The sequence below is a fragment of the Sapajus apella genome, unplaced genomic scaffold (assembly GCF_009761245.1).
Source record: "Sapajus apella isolate SASKATOON/1434 unplaced genomic scaffold, GSC_monkey_1.0 scaffold88, whole genome shotgun sequence".
NCBI classification, from domain to species: domain Eukaryota; kingdom Metazoa; phylum Chordata; class Mammalia; order Primates; family Cebidae; genus Sapajus; species Sapajus apella.
Genome location: NW_022437028.1, coordinates 4555443 through 4571507, shown reverse-complemented (window position 1 = coordinate 4571507; position 16065 = coordinate 4555443). Strand labels below are relative to the sequence as shown.

At 56.3% G+C, this 16065-nt stretch overlaps 1 protein-coding gene across 1 annotated transcript in view; it reads left to right on the top strand.

The window, feature by feature from the left end:
- Positions 1-170: 170 nt before the first annotated feature.
- Positions 171-16065, top strand: part of GTF2IRD1 (GTF2I repeat domain containing 1) — a 150847-nt gene continuing 134952 nt past the window's right edge. Inside the window, exon 1 of the mRNA XM_032254890.1 lies at positions 171-343. Within this exon, the coding sequence (XP_032110781.1) occupies positions 290-343 (54 nt within the window). The 5' untranslated portion in view covers positions 171-289. The remainder of the gene's footprint in view (positions 344-16065) is intronic.

The following is a 16065-nucleotide window of genomic DNA, read 5'->3' as shown; positions in this document are numbered from 1 at the left end:
ATTAGTTTTACAAAGGTGGCTTTGGTCTCTGAGTAAAGAGCAGGTGAGGTCTAAGGAGTAACTATTATTATCCTTACTTCAAAGTTGAACTATAAACTAAATTCCTCCCCTCCTTCGCTTGGCCTGTGCCCCGGAATGAGTGAGGACAGCCAGCCCTTGAGGCTGGAAGCAAGATGGAGTCAGCCACGCTAGACTTCGCTCACTGCCATAATCTCAGCAATCACAGTTTTGCAAGAAGGCTGTGGGGAGAGCTTGTAGGTTCTGCCGGGACCTGGGAGGTTCTCAGTCTATGTTTGGCTGTTATTCTAAGCCAGAAGCTCCCTGGGGTTGGGGCCTGCCTGGGGTGAGTCTCTCCCTCCCTGCCATGCCCAGCCTAGCCAAGGCCTAGTTCAGGGCTCAGGGCACCACGTGGGGGAAGGAGTGAGGTCCTTGTGCTGAATTAGGATTTATGGCTTTGGGACCGGATGGGAGGTGTGCGCTCCGATTCAGTAGGAGCACTGCTGTGGTGTGTGTGTGGTTTGGGGTGGGGGGAGACAGGGGTAAAAGCCTATCAGAGGGAGGTCCCATCACACAAGATGGGACCAAGAGTCCAGCTGGCTCTGCCGCGACTTTCGGCACGTCACAGCCTTCCTGCACATCTCAGGGGCGGGAGGGGGACAAAGGCTGTAAGAGGTACCTGGCCCAAGCGTTGGGACTAGAACCCGGGCCAGACGGGAGTCACCAGCCCGGACGCTCAGGGCCTCCGCGCGTTCCAGTTGGGTGACCTTGACCCTCCAACTCCAGCCCCCTGCGCCCCGCAGCTCTCCCAGTGGCGGGAGGCAAAGGGGGGTAGGCGGGGGCGAGCCCAGGCTTTCTAATCCGGCGCTGGGTGGGGGGAACCGAGGGCGCCCCCGCCCCTCCGCGCAGGTCCGGGGCCGAGGGGTGCGGCGCGCTCTCCCCACCGCGGCGCCAGGTCCCCGGGGCGCAGGGGCGCGGGGTGGCGAGCGGGGGGGGCGCAGGGGCGCGGGGCGCGGGGCGGGCTAATCCCGTATGTAAATGGCAGCCAATGGAGGGTGGTGTTGCGCGGGGCTGGGATTAGGGCCGGGGCGAATGGCTGGCAATCTTACTGGGATTACAGAACAAAGAGCCTCCCCGCGCTCCCGCTCTCCGCTCCGCTCCCCGCGCCGCCCCGCCCTCCGCCGCAGCCCGCGCCGGGGGTGGGGGCCGCCGAGCGCCAGCCCCCCGGCCGGCCGATCCCCCCCCGCGCCCCCTCCCCGCGCCTCCCTCCCCGCCCTCGCCGCGCCGCCGTCCTCGCCTCCCTCTGCCTCTCCTTCCCCCATTCTCCCGGATTAATTAAGGAGGCAGCGGCAGGAGGCTGAGTCCTGGCCGCGGGCCGGGGCCGGGGCGCCGCTGGCAGGAGCGCTTGGGGATCCTCCAAGGTAGGAGAAACTTTTGCGGGGGGGCGGGCGCCGAGGCCCTTCTCCCCGTCCCCCCACCCCCGCCCCCGATCCCCTCCGCCTCCTCCGGGGGGGGCCCCCGCCCCTCCCCCTCTCAAGGTGTTACAGGAGCTGGGGCCGGCTTTTGGGTGCCCGGGGAGGCACGTGACTGGGATTATAATTCGGGCCGGGGGAGGGGAGGGACGGCCGCCCCCCACCTGCCCGGGAGGGGCCGGGAGCTGGGAGCTGTCACCCCTTCCCTCCTTGCCACCGGCCCTTCTGGAGGTGGGGGGCGTCCCGGGCCGGCGCCCGCAGGCTGCTGCAGTTGGCGAATGAGGTCAGTCGCGCTGCCCGCGGTGGCGGGCGCCGGGGTGGGAGCGGAGGGGGCTGGGAAGGCCGCGATCCCCGCCTTTCCCCCCCTCCGCCTTTCCCCAGGCTGGGCTGGCCCCTGGTCCGGGACCCCTACTCCCAGGCGGGGATCCAGCCCAGCCAGGGTTGCCCCAGCAGGGTGGTTCCTGTTGGGGACCCCCCCAAGGAGAGGGGACTGGCCTGTGTGTTGGTGGCCGCTGAACCCCGGGTGGAGGGGACTCAGAGGGTGGCAGTGTGGGGGAGCACAAAGGGCTCAGAGGAGTAAGTTGGGGGTACCCGGTCTGTGGGTGGTCTCTGAGTTCCTGCAGATGGGTGGAGAGGACAGAGGAGGGGCCGCAGGGTGCCGAACACCCACCCACCCCATCCTAAGTCCCTGGGCATGCCGGGCTTGACACCTCTCCTGGGCTCCCCACCCCTGGCCAGCAGCCAGGGAGTGGGACCCTGCCTGGCCTGGCGTGGGCCCAGGGAAGGGAGACGCTGTACAACCGGGAGTTCCACCCTCCTGGCCGTGCTGGAGGGGGCTGGAGCTCTGGCATCTGGCCTGCTGACCCTGCATCCCCGGACCAAGGTCCTGCGATGGGAGTCTCCTGTGTCCCCATCCCAGCTGAAGTGAGGGGTGCTGGGACATAGGGGTGCTGCAGGGCCCGTAGGGGGAGCACTGGGTCTTGGATGGAGACTGTGCCGAGGGCACCCCGGGATGGCCCTGGGCCTGGTGGGTGAGAGTGGAGGGCAGGCCCCCACAGTTTTTGAAGGAGTGGGCATTTGCCAGGGGTTCTCTTAGAGGAGGGGAGGGGTGTCTGGAAGCTACCCTGGCCCGCTGCTGCCATGGTCTGCCTGTGTGTCTGGGTCCCCTGTGGCCGGGACTGTTCGCTCCTTGGCACTGGCCCGGGGCCTTGGGGCTTGGAAGGTGCCCCAAGCAGCTCATTTATTTCAGCAGTGTCATTCCAGAGGGGAAGGGCAGCAGCATCGATTATTTATTTGAAGCAGGAGGAGGTGGCTGGAGGTTGGTGGCTGCTGGCAGGGAGGGGCTAGGTATAAGGTAGTTAGGTGGCCGTCATGAACCGCCCTATTTGGGGCCCAGGAGGGTGTGAGATAGACTCTGACCTCTTCTGAACAGGCACTTGCGGATCGAGGGACAGGCTTGGCCCCAAGGGGACAGGGCATCGGAACCCCCATCCTGCCTCTGGGGTGTGGGAGGCTCAAGTCCACACCTTGTTCCTCCATAGCCTGCTCTGAGGGTGACCTAGAAATTGGCAGTTCTGACTCAGAGGGTCCCACAGGACCCCACGGAGCAAAACGCGGAGGGAAGGGCTGAAACTCCGCAGCCGCTCCAAGCCTGCACTCTTAAAATGTTCGAGAACTTGGGGCTGACGGTTGTAAAACCGGGTCTTGGAGACAGCTTCGTAGGGGGCACGCTAAACCTACTGAGAAGGACCGTTCTCTCGATGCTGGGAGGAGGGTCATTTATTTGCAATATGCTAATCACAAATCATTGTTATCTGTTCATTGAAGGCAGCCCCCCGGGAGCCCGGCTAGCCTCCTGACGAGGGGGTAGTCGTCAGTGTGTGGTGTTTGGCAATAATCTGGCAGCCATAATCGAGGGGTCTTGGGGGCAGCTGTTTCTGCAGCCTGCCTGGTTCCAGAGGCCAGGCCATCCACGGTTTGGTGACAGCTTGGTTGTTGGACCTGGGGTCTCGTGGATGGTGGGTGATGGCCTGGGATATTCGTCCTAAGCATGACCTTGGAACCACAGACCACAGCCCCCCGGTGATTCTCATTCAGGGTCCAGCCTCTGACCGCTCACTGCTCCCTCAACCCACTTGTAAATCCTGTAGTCTTGCCGTTTTCCTGAATGGCCTGACTTCCTCCCACCCCTGGTCTCTGCACACACACGGTTCCTCTTCTCTCGAGGGTTCTTCCTGCCCTTCCCCTGTGGAGGGGCTTCCTTTAATTGCCCCGCCTGGCTGGGATAGGGGTCAGCATGGTAGAATATGCCTCTTTTCCTCTCCTGCTTCATGATTTGGCCTGGCTGTGGTGTCTTTGGGCTGAAGACTTCCTCACCCTCAGGGCTGGCCATGGTACCACCTGTCTGTCCCCATCACATCCTCTCTCTCTCTCTTTTATTTATTTACTTTTTGAGACAGAGGCTTGCTTTCTGCCCAGGCTGGGGCACAGTGGTGTGAACACAGCTCACTGCAGCCTCGAACTCCTGGGTTCAAGCCACTCTCCTGCCTCAGCCTCCTGAGTAGCTGGGACCATGGGCAAGCGCCACCACACCTTAGCTAATTTTTTATTATTTGTAGAGACAGGGTCTTGCTGTGTTGCCCAGGCTGGTCTCAAACTCCTGGGCGTAAGCAGTCCTCCCACCTTGGCCTCCCAGAGTGCTGGGTTAACGGGTGAGCCATCGCGCCCAGCCAACACCTTTCCTTCCTTTGTCCCAACATTGATCTCACTTAGATGTTTACATCTCTCTCCCCAATTGCACTAGGGACAGGTAGGGATAGAGGCTTGCTTCTCAAATACTTGTTAAATGGCTACATGTTTGAGGGAATAAATGAATGAATGAATGAATGAATGAATGAATGAATGAATGAAATCCTGCTCTTGAGCCTTGACCCAAATGGCTAAGCAGACTCTCTCCTGTTTTTCTGAAATGCTCATATCTGGGGCAAGTTCCCCACCCTGGTAGGAGTTCCAAGGTCTCTCTGTGAACTTCCTGGGGTCCCCTCTCTCCCCACGACCCCAGCCTGTGTCTTCTCCTGACCTTAACCTGGGGGCTCTGCTCCTCACTGTTGTCCTCTCTCCGTCTCTCAGTTCTCTGACTCTCACTGTTTGTAAGTATCTCTGTCTCAGATGTGTGGTGGCCAGAGTCATAGCCAGGTTCTTTGGTTCTTTGGGACAAGCCAGGGGTGTGTGCCCAGCTCCATGGGGCCTGCAGAGGCTTTAAGGGACACCCATGGAACAAGATGTGCAGGGCCAATTTATAAACAGAAGAGCAGACTAGGAACAGGGCTTGGGACCCATGCTGAGTTTAGTCTTGTCTTTTTTTTTTTGGAGAGGGAGTTTCGCTCTGTTGCCCAGACTGGCGTGCAATGGCGCCATCTCGGCTCACTGCAACCTCCGCCTCCCAGGTTCAAGAGATTCTCCTGCTTCAAGTAGCTGGGATTACAGGCGTGCTCCACCACGCCTGACGAGTTTTTGTATTTGTAGTAGAGATGGGGTTTCATCATGTTGGCCAGGCTGGCCTAGAACTCCTGACCTCAAGTGATCTGCCCGCCTCTGCCTCCCAAAGTGCTGGGATTGCAGGTATGGGCTGCCGCACCTGGCCCTGAGTTTAGTTTTGATTGAGGGGCTTCCAGGAGAATATGGGGCCTCTAGTACAGGGACCCTAAGCATGACTAGAAGGGAATTTCCCAGAGGAATTCATAGCAGAGGTGGAGTGGTGGGAAGGATGGTTTTCTGGGGGAAAAAGGGACTCATGAACCTGCCCAGAAGAGTTTGATGTGACAGGTGGTTGCTGTGGAGGGGGTAACAGTCTCCAAGGTGCAGGTGCTGGGGGCTCCAGGCAGGGCCTCTTGGAAGCCCCTCAGCCCCATCTCATGGAATCATGTGCTTTGGCTGCAGCCATGGCTCACGCCTGTAATCCCAGCACTTTGGGAGGCCGAGGCAGGTGGATCACAAGGTCAGGAGATTGAGACCATTCTGGCTAACACAGTGAAACCTGCTCTCTACTAAAAATACAAAAAATTAGCCAGGCATGGTGGTGGGCACCTATAGTCCCGGCTACTTGGGAGGCTGAGGCAGAAGAATCGCTTGAACTTGGGAGGTGGAGGTTGCAGTGAGCCAGGATTGAGCCACTGCACTCCAGCCAGGGAGACAGAACCAGACTCTGTCTCAAAAAAAAAAAAAAAAAAGAAAGAAAGAAACGTGCTTTCTGCCCAGGTTCCACACTCCAGAAGGGAGACAGGACCTTGTCACTTTCTTGGCCTGGTTTGTGAGTTCTCAGCCAGGTATCCCCTAGTGTGGCAGAGGGGCTCTTGGCCTGCAGGGGGTGTGGTAATGTGGGTTCTGGAGGCAGAAAGCTTTGCAGGAAAGCCCCCTGTCCATCACTACTTTTTTTTTTTTTTTTTTTTTGATGGAGTTTCGCTCTTGTCACAGAGGGTGGAGCGGAGTGGCGCAGTCTTAGCTCACCGCAACCTCTGCCTTCCAGGTTCAAGAAACTCCGTCTCAAAAAAAAAAAAAGATTCTCCTGCCTCAGCCTCCTGAGTAGCCGGGATTATAGGCGCACGCCACCACACCCCGCTGACTTTTGTTTTTTTGGTAGAGATGGGGTTTCTCCATGTTGGTCAAGCTGATCTCAAACTCCTGACCTCAGGTGATCACCCCGCCTTGGCCTCCCAAAGTGCTGGGATTACAGGTGTGAGCCACTGCGCCCGGCCCCATCATCACTTCTTCACCTACCCTGTTTTGGAAGCTCTCTGTCCCCTCGTCCTGCAGAACTGATCCATCCTTGGTCCTGTTCCCTTCCCTCTGGGTCAACCTGCACCTGGGTTTGTGGCTTTGTGAGTGTGAATGGGGCCAGGGCTGTAGGAACCTGGGTTCCTGCCCTGGAAATGTGCCCATTTAAGATAAGTTAGGGCCGGCTGTGGCGGCTCACGGCTCACGCCTGTAATCCCAGCACTTTGGGAGGCCGAGGCGAGCAGATCACCTGAGGTCAGGAGTTCGAGACCAGCCTGGCCAACATGGTGAAACCCCATCTCTATTAAAAATATAAAAATAGCCAGGCATAGTGGCAGGTGCCTGTAATCCCAGCTACTCGGGAAGCTGAGGCAGGAGAATCACTTGAACCCAAGAGGCGGAGGTTGTGGTGAGCTGAAACTGTGCCACTGCACTCCAGCCTGGGTGAAAAGAGCAAAACTCCATCTCAAAAGAGAAAAAAAAAAAAATAAGATACATGTCCTGAACGAAATGGGTGAGGATGCTTTATCTTACACGATCTTAGGGCTACTGAGGGAATGTCTCAGACAGTGAACAGAACTCTCATTTCAAACGCCCTTCCCCTCGCCCCTGAGCCGGGGCCTGGCTGACCCGGAGCTATTTGCGTGCTCACCTGTTGCCCTCCTTCAGGACCACCTGCTTCGAGTTGCCAGATTTAGCAAATAAAAATAAGGATGCCCGGCTAAAATTGGATTTCAGACGAGCAAGGACTCATGCAATATTTGGGGCGAACGTCTAGCTAAAAGTGAGCCGTTGTTGTTCGTAGTTCAGACTGAACGGGGGGCTCGCACTTTTCTCTGGCAACCCCACAGCTGCTGCCTTTGGGGCGGTGGGACGGATAGGCGTTGGGGAGGGGCCAGAGGTATGTGTGGCTGATCCTGGAGTTGGGGTCAGGGCTCCGTGGAGGCCCCGGCTATGATCTGGAGTGAGTTTGAATCAGGTGGAGCTGATTCACTGATTCGTGGCCTTTCTAAAAAAAATTTGTATTGAAATGAGGTCTCACTGTCACCCAGGCTGGAGTGCAGTGGCGCAATCTTGACTCACTGCAGCTTCCACCTCCCTGGCTCAAGTGATCCTCCTGGCTCAGTCGCCCGAGTAGCTGGGACCGAGGCACACGCCACCATACCCGGCTAATTTTTTGTATTTTGGGGTTTCACCATGTTGCCCAATCCCTGAGCTCAAGTGATCCGCCCGCCTCAGCCTCCCAAAGTGCTGAATTACAGAAGTGAGCCACTGCACCCAGGCACGAGTCCTTTTTAATTTATTTTATTTTATTTTTTAAGACAGAGTCTCGCTCTGTCACCAGGCCGGAGTGCAGTGTTGCGATCTCGGCTCACCGCCACCTCCGCCTCCCTGGTTCAAGTGATTCCCCTGCCTCAGCCTCCCGAGCAGCTGGGACTACAGGCACGGGCCACCACACCCGGCTAATTTTTGTATTTTAGTAGAAACAGGGTTTCACCATGTTGGCCAGGATGGTCTCGATCTCCTGACCTCATGATCCACCCACTCGGCCTCCCAGAGTGCTGGGATTACAGGCGTGAGCCACAGTGCCTGGCCAAATTTTTATTTTATTATATTTTTTGAGACAGGGTCTGGCTCTATTGCCCAGGCTAGAGTGCAGTGGTGTGATCCTAGTTCACTGCAGCCTCCAACTCCTGGGCTCCATGTGACCCTCCTGCCTCAGTCTCTGCAGGTGTGCACCACCCACCTAGCTAATTAAAAACATTTTGGCTCATACCCCTAATCCCAGCACTTTGGGAGGCCGAGGTGGGCGAATCACCTGAGGCCGGGAGTTCGAGACCAGCCTGACCAACATGGCGAAAACACAAAAACACAAAACTCATCTCTACTAAAAACACAAAAATTTCCTGAATGAAGTGTCTGTATAGAAAAAGCAAACAAACAAAAACACAAAAATTAGCCAGGTGTGGTGCTGCATGCCTATAATCCCAGCTACTGGGAGGCTGAGGCAGGACAATTGCTTGAACCCAGAAAGTGGAGGTTTCAGTGAGCCGAGATCGCACCACTGCACAGAGTGAGACTCTGTCTCAAAAAAAAATTTTTTTTAAGAGATGGGGTCTTGCTGTGTTGCCCAGGCTAGCCTCAAGCTCCTGCCCTCAAGCAGTCCTCCTGTCTCAGCTTCCTAAAATGATGGGATCACAGGCACTATCCTTCTGATGTCCTTGGTCGGGCTTTCTCCAGCCTGTGGCCCGAGGGTCTGGATCTCCTACTGGCCTGGGTGGCATGGAGGGTGTAGTCTAGGTCGTTGAGGGGTGCTCAGGGATCCCCAGTTTGGGAAGTCCTTGTCCTCAGGGATTTCTGGCCAATATGGTCCCTACGGTGTATTCAGAGATCCTGTGAGGAAAGGGTAGGAAATTGCTGGAGACACCCTATTAGACACCAAGTAAGATTTTCATTTAGGATTGGCAAGGCTGGGAAAGTGTCTGCTGTCTCCCTTTCAAGGCTGGGAGACCCTGCCTTGGGGGCGGTCATGGACTTGAGGGGCTGACCCCACACCTCGGAGGCTGCTGGGAATTCCTGCACTGGAGGCAGGTTCCTAGCGCCTGTGCCGCAGCCCCTGGGGTGGGGGGTGTGGGGGGGAAGGCAGGGGCAGGGGGCATGGGGTCCACGTCTGCCTTCCCCCACCTGGGCAGTTGCTTGGGTGTAAAAGGGAGATGGCTCTCCCCACCTGCCTGGACCCTAGGGTGGTGCTGTCAGTCCAAGGGACTCGGCATGGCCCCGTGGGGACTCCACAGCGTGGGTGTGTGGACCCCCCAGAGGCAAGTCTGTGGTGGAGTCAGCGTAGGAGGGCCTGGTTTGAGGGCGTGGGGTTCTGGGCGCTTGAGGATGCAGAAGAGGCTGCATGGTTGGGGCGGGCGGGGAATCGGGGTGCAGCTTGGCCCTTTCCCCTCCTGTTCCCCGTGGCAGGGGGAGAACCCTGCCTGTCTCTTAGATGGCTGGCTGAGGATAGGCCTCTTTGCTGACCGGCGACGGCCCAGCAGGGTCTCAAGGTGCATTTTCTGGCGAGTGGCAGAACCACCATCAAAGCAAGTCTGTGGTTTTTGTTTATTTGTTGTTGTTTTTTTTTTTGAGACAGAGTTTTGTTCTTTTGTTCCCAGACTGGAGCACAGGGTCTTCCACCTCCCGGGTTCCAGCGATTCTCCTGCCTCAGCCTCCTAAGCAGCTGAGATTACAGGCGCCCACCACCACACCTGGCTCATTTTTTTGTAGTTTTTTAGAAGAGATGGGGTTTCACCATGTTGGCCAGGCTGGTCGCGAACTCCTGACCTCAGGTGATCTGGCCACCTCGGCCTCCCAAAGTGCTGGGATTACAGGCGTGAGCCACCGCGCCTGGCCAAGTCCGTATCTTTTCTCCATCCGTCTGTTGTTTCACCAGCCAGTGAGAACCTTGGCGGGGCATCAGGCCTGAGGGGGTCTCATTAGGTCCTGGTCCCCAGCCCCTGGCCGGCACGTGAGAAGCGCCCACTTTATATTTTATTGTATTCAGTTTAGTTTATTTATTTACTTGAGGTGTAGTCTCACTCTGTCACCCAGGCTGCAGCACAGCGGCGCGATCTCAGCTCACTGCAACCTCCACCTCCCGGGTTCAAGCGATTCTCTGGCCTCAGCCTCCCAAGTAGCTGGGATTATGTGTGCATGCCACCGCACCCAGCTAATTTTTGTATTTTTAGTAGAGACGGGGCTTTGCCATGTTAGCCAGGCTGGCTTCAAATTCCTGACCTCAAGTGATCTGCCTGCCTTGGCCTCTTAAAGTGCTGGGATTACAGGCGTGAGCCACCGTGCCCGGCCCCACTTTATATTTTATTATAAATATTGTTGAGGAGTAAGGGCTATGCCATACCAGGAGCTCGCCTGGCTCACACCCTCATGTCACTCAACCGCCATCAAGACATAGAGCAGCGCTTTGGGAGGCTGAGGCGGGAGCATGGCTTGACGCCAGGAGTTTGAGACGAACATAGACAATATAGAAAAACCCCCATCTCTACAAGAAATAAAAAAATTAGCCAGGCAAGGTAGCTTATGCCTGTAGTTCCAGCTACTCAGGGGGCTGAGGCGGGAGGATTGCTGGAGGCCAAGAGTTTGAGACCAGCCTGGGCAACATAGCAAGACCCCGTGTCTTAAAAAAAAAATTAGCCAGATGTGACCATGTGTGCCTGTCGTCCCAGCTACTTGGGAGGCTAAGGCAGGAGGATTGCTTTTTTTCAAAACTTCAAAAAAATGTTTTTGAAGCCTGTTTGTTCGTCTTTGTCTCTTATCCCAGCGCCAGCAACCACTGACCTGTCTTCTGAATATGGCTTTGCATTTGTAGAATGTCACATAAATGGGGTCGTACAGTCCAGAGCCTCTGAATCTGGCTGCACGCAGCTTGATGCATTTATCCGCATTGCTGGGTTTAGGGGAGCTGGTCCCGCTTGGTCCCTGAGCAGGGTTCCATGGTGTGTGTACACCACACACCTCTAGCCACTCTCCTCTCTAGGGAAATCTAGCTAACCGGCTTGGCCGGCCCGGCATCAGCTCGGGATCCCCCAGAAGAAGGTAGTTCCTCTTTCTCATTTTCACAAAGGCACCATCTGGCTGGCAGGGGTCCTGTGGCCTGTACCCCAGTACTACGCACCCCCCCACCCGCATCAAGAGCTGACCCCAAGCTGGGGGAGCTGTTCATCTCCGTCCTCAGAGCTGGAATTTCATCCTCTGTTTCTGGTGACTCATACCATGAGCCCCGCGATGAAATTACACCTGCCCGCTGCTGCCCTCGGGGCCTCTGGCCCCACGCGATCCTCCCGCTGCCATCCAGGTGGGCTCTGGAGTAATTGAGGCTGTGGGGGCCGGGACAGCTGGAGGTGGAGGGCGGGGCCCGGGAGGGGAGCTGTCTGTGCCCAGGGGCGTCTTGCTGGTCTCCTAGGTACCCCCACCGCTGGGAGTCTGGGGGTTCCTGGTGAGGTGGCTCTGGTCTTCACTCCTGCAGCTGTTTAGCTTGGGGTAGAAATTCCATGTTGTCATGAAATAAGAGCAGGACTTCTGGGGGTAGGGAAGGAGGGTGTGAGGCTCTGTTGCAGGCAGGAGCATGAGTTAGGGTCAAACAACAGGGCTGGCCGAGTGATGTCACATCTCTGGGTTTTGGTTTGTTCATCTTTTATTATTATGATGACTTTGAGACAGGGCCTTGCTCTGTTACCCAGGCCGGAGTGCAGTGTCGCAGTCACAGCTTGCTGCAGCCTTGAGCTCCTAGGCTCAGGTGATTCAGCCTCCTGGGTGCAACTACACCCAGCTGATTTTTTTATTTTGTAAGGTTGGGGTCTCGCTGTGTTGCCCAGACGGTCTTGAACTCCTGTGCTTCAGCAGTCCACCCACCTTGGCCTCCCAAAGTGCTGGGATTAGAGGGGTGAGCCACTGTACCCGGCCTGTTTATCTTTAAACGGGTGAACAGAACACTAGGTTTGCAGGACTGAGGCTCAGCTGGGGTAATGTGAGCATGTGGATTTCCACGGAGGCCTGGAGGGTACCAGGGACCACCAAGGAGCAGGAGGTGGGGACATGTGAGGCTCAAGCCTCCTGTGCCCCTTTGGGCCAGAGTAGGACCACTTTTTTTTTTTTTTTTTTTTTTTTTGAGACAGAGTCTCACTCTGTTGCCCAGGCTGGAGTGCAGTGGTGCAATCTCGGCTCACTACAACCTCCACCTCCCGGGTTCAAGCGATTCTCCTGCCTCAGCCTCTCGAGTAGCTGAGATCACAAACACATGCTACCACACCCAACTAATTTTTGTTTCACCATGTTAGCCAGGCTGGTCTCGAACCCTTGACCTCAAATGATCCACCCACCTCGCCCTCCCAAAGTGTTGGGATTATAGGTGTGAGCCACTGCGCCCGGCCCTAGGACCACTTTTACTGCAGTTACCTGTTAGAGGTAACTCTGAATACAATTCTGGTTGCTAAATGTTTGGAACCCACTGCTACCTGTAGTCGGCCCTGTGTGAACAGTGGCCATTCTGGTGAACGTTTGTGTGGCCAGCACCAGATTATGGTGGTTCACGGACTCCTGCCTGTCACTTGCCTGAGGCTGAGCCTCAGTTTGACCGTCTAGGAAATGGAACCACAGCAGGTACCTCTGCAGGGTTGCCGGGTGGGCATAAATGAAGCAGGGGGCCCGAGCAAGGGCTTGTGAGTTTCCCATTGGCAAATCCATGAATTTCCCAGGGCTCCCGGCTTCCTAAGGAAATGGAACTCCCTGGGTGATCACGTGGCCTGTGTGGTGTCTTGAGAGATTTAGGGGGTTTTTACTTTTTTTGTTGTTTTTCTTTGTTTGTTTGTTTTTGAGACAGAGTCTCCCTCTGATGCCCAGGCTGGAGTGCAGTGGTGTGATCAAGGCTCATTGCAGCCTCTGCCTCCTGGGTTCAAGGAATCCTCCTGCCTCAGTCTCCTAAATAGCTGGGATTACAGGCACCTGTCACCATGCCCAGCTAATTTTTGTGTTTTTAGTAGAGACAGGGTTTCTCCATGTTGGCCAGGCTGGTCTCGAACTCCTTGGCTCAAGGGCCTACCTGCCTCGGCCTCCCAAAGTGCTGGGATCGCAGACGTGAGCCCGAGCCACTGCACCCAGCTGGTTTTTACTTTGTTATTTAATTTGTTATTTGTGAAATCACTGTGGCCCTTCTCTGATGAGGGCTGCCCCAAGCAACTTCCCCCTGCACCCAACTCTTGCCTCCCACCCCTACAGAGTCCCCTAAAGTCCCCAAAGGCAGGACCCTGGGGCCAGCACTCGGTGGGAAGCCTGTGAAGAGGTTAGCCCTGTGCAGGAAGGAAGGCCCTTGGGTGCTCCTGGGTGGCTTCCTGTAGCAGACAAGACCCCCCGCCCACCCACCCGGCTCCAGGGTGGTCCTGGCAGCTCCAAGGGGCCTTGTGACTCTCTCCGTCTGATGTCTCTCTCATGTTTATCCAGGAGCTGGTTTTTCAGGCACGGCCACTTTCTGCAGCGAGGCGCAGGCAGGGAGAGGCAGGGCCCTGGGGAAGGAGGGGGTCACCCCTGCTCCCCTTGCACACCCTGGCTCCCAGCTGTGGGTGCAGCCCTCTGGGCAGGTGGGCAAACCACATCCTCCCTCTTTGATCCTGGTCCACCCACCCACCTGCCCCAGGCCAGCAGCTCCCTGAGATCCTCTCTTCTCAGCACATTCGCAGGAGAGATGCTCTTGGTGGCCCTGGGTCAGAAGCCAGGGCTCCCTCACTTCACAGCAGGGTGCAGTGGAACCATCAGGGTCTTTGAAGGCAGACACACCCAGGTTCAAATGCCAGCCTGACTGCTGAGTTGCTGTGTGACCACAGGCAAGTGACTGTACCTCTCTGAGCCTCATCTGAACAAACAAAGATCGTTTTCTTATGCAGTATGGCCGGGTTCTCGGGGAAATCAGTGTATTCAGTTTCAGGCAGCCAGCTGCCATCTCAGTGAAAAGCACTTTTTTCAGCTTGTCATGTGATGACCCCAGAAGCTGGCCCTGTAGGAGCCCCACTCCCCCAGACAGCAAACCCTGGACTCCATCATTCCAAGATCTGTTCTTTTCTGCTGTTGTTGAGATGGAGTCCCGCTCTGTCACCCAGGCTAGAGTGCATTGACCTAATCTCAGCTCACTGCAACCTCCGCCTCCCGGGGTCAAGCTATTCTCCTGCCTCAGCCTCCTGAGTAGCTGGGATTACAGGCACGTGCCACCATGCCCGGCTAATTTTTGTATTTTTAGTAGAGTCGGGGTTTCACCATGTTGGCCAGGCTGGTCTGGAACTCCTGACCTCAGGTGATCCACCCGCCTGGGCCTCCCAGTGTGCTGGGATTATGGGCGTGAGCCACTGAACCTGGCCCCAAAGATCTGTTCTTATCTTCTGCCTGTCCAGGACACACCCCTCTGTCCATGGGGTGTGGGGTATGGCATGCCTCAGTTTCTTTTTTTTTTTTTTTTTGAGACAGAGTCTTGCTCTGTCACCCAGGTTATTGTGCAGTGGCAGGATTACAGGCGCCCAACACCACGCCTGGCTAATTTTTTGTATTTTTAGTAGAGATGGGTTTTCACCATGTTGTCCAGGCTGGTCTCGAACTCCTGGCCTCAAGTGATCCACCCGCCTCAGCCTCCCAAAGGGCTGGGATCACAGGCGTGAGCCACCACACCCGGCCAGCATCCCTCAGCTTCTGCTTCCACAAACTGGGAAAACCTCAAAGGTAGAACTGGTTGGTCCCCTCGGCCTGCGCACCCCTTACCCCTCAGGGTCACAGCCATTCCACTTGTTAGAGGCCAGGCCCTTGTTCTGGGGCAGGGGCTACCTGTGGCTTCTTAGGAGATGGGAGATCCTTGTTTTCTATGTTCTGTAAAAATACAAAAAAGTAGCCAGGCATGATGGCAGATTCCTGTAATCCCAGCTACTTAGAAGGCTGAGGCAGGAGAATTGCTTGAACCTGGGAGGTAGAGGTTGCAGTGAGCCGAGATCACACCACTGCACTCCACTAAGCAACAAGACCAACACTCCATCTCAAAAACTAAAAATAATTTTAAAGAACAGTGTCACTCCCAGGTGTGGTTGATGGCAGCCTGCAGGAGAAGTGGCTTTCTGCAGGGCCCTGGAGGACGGGCGGATTTGGGCACAGGTGTAGGATCAGAGACAGGACGTGGCAGTGAGGCTGCTGCACTGCTTCTGGGTAAAGATCTCTATCAGGCCGGGCACGGTGGCTCACGCCTGTAATCCAGCACTTTGGGAGCCTGAGGCGGGAGGATCACCTGAAGTTGGGAGTCGAGACCAGCCTGACCAACATGGAGAAACCCAATCTGTACTAAAAATACAAAAATAGCTGGGCGTGGTGGCACATGCCTGTAATCCCAGCTACTCGGGAGGTTGAGGCAGGAGAATCGCTTGAACCTGGGAGGTGGAGGTTGTGTTGAAATGCGATCATGGCATTGCACTCCAACCTGGGCAACAAGAGCAAAACTCCGTCTCAAAAAAAAAAAAAAAACAACTCTGTCCGATGGCCTCACTCCGAGGCAGCTCAGGGCTTTCCGTGGCTCCTGGAAAAGCTGCACACTGGGCATGGCGAGGCCCTGCCTGCGTTCTCTGTGCCAGCCGCGATGAACTTGATCGTTTCTAGAATGTACTGTGCTCCGTCTTGCTTCCCAGAACGCTGCTGCCTCTCCCTAGAGCGTGTGTAATGTTCCCGGTCTGTGTTCCTGGGCTGATGCCTCATTGCAGGTCTCAGCTGGGATGTCACTTCTCACTGCAAAGCTTCCCTGATCTGTCTCCCTCCAGGTCATGTTAGGTGCCTCTCATCTGTGTCCCCAGCCACAGCCAGCGTCACAAACAAGACTCTAATTGCTCTTGTGCCTGTCTGTCACCGTCACAGACAGAGTGTCACTGCCAGTGGGTCAGGGCCCCGTCATCGTGTTGTCCTCTGCTCCCTGTCCTTCTTAGCACCCTGCTTGGCATGGAGTGGACATCCTGTGCAACCTTGTTAAGTGAATTAGAAGCAAGCTCCGGGCCAGGCGCGGTGGCTCACACCTGTAATCCCAGCACTTTGGGAGGTTGAGGCAGGTGGATCAACTGAGGTTGGGAGTTCGAGACCAGCCTGGCTGACGTGGAGAGACCCCATCTCTACTAAAAATACAAAATTAGCTGGGCATGGTGGCACATGCCTGTAATCTAAGCTATTCGGGAGGCTGAGGCAGGAGAGTCACTTGAACCTGGGAGGCGGAGGTTGCGGTGAGCCGAGATCATACCATTGCACTCCAGCCTGGGCA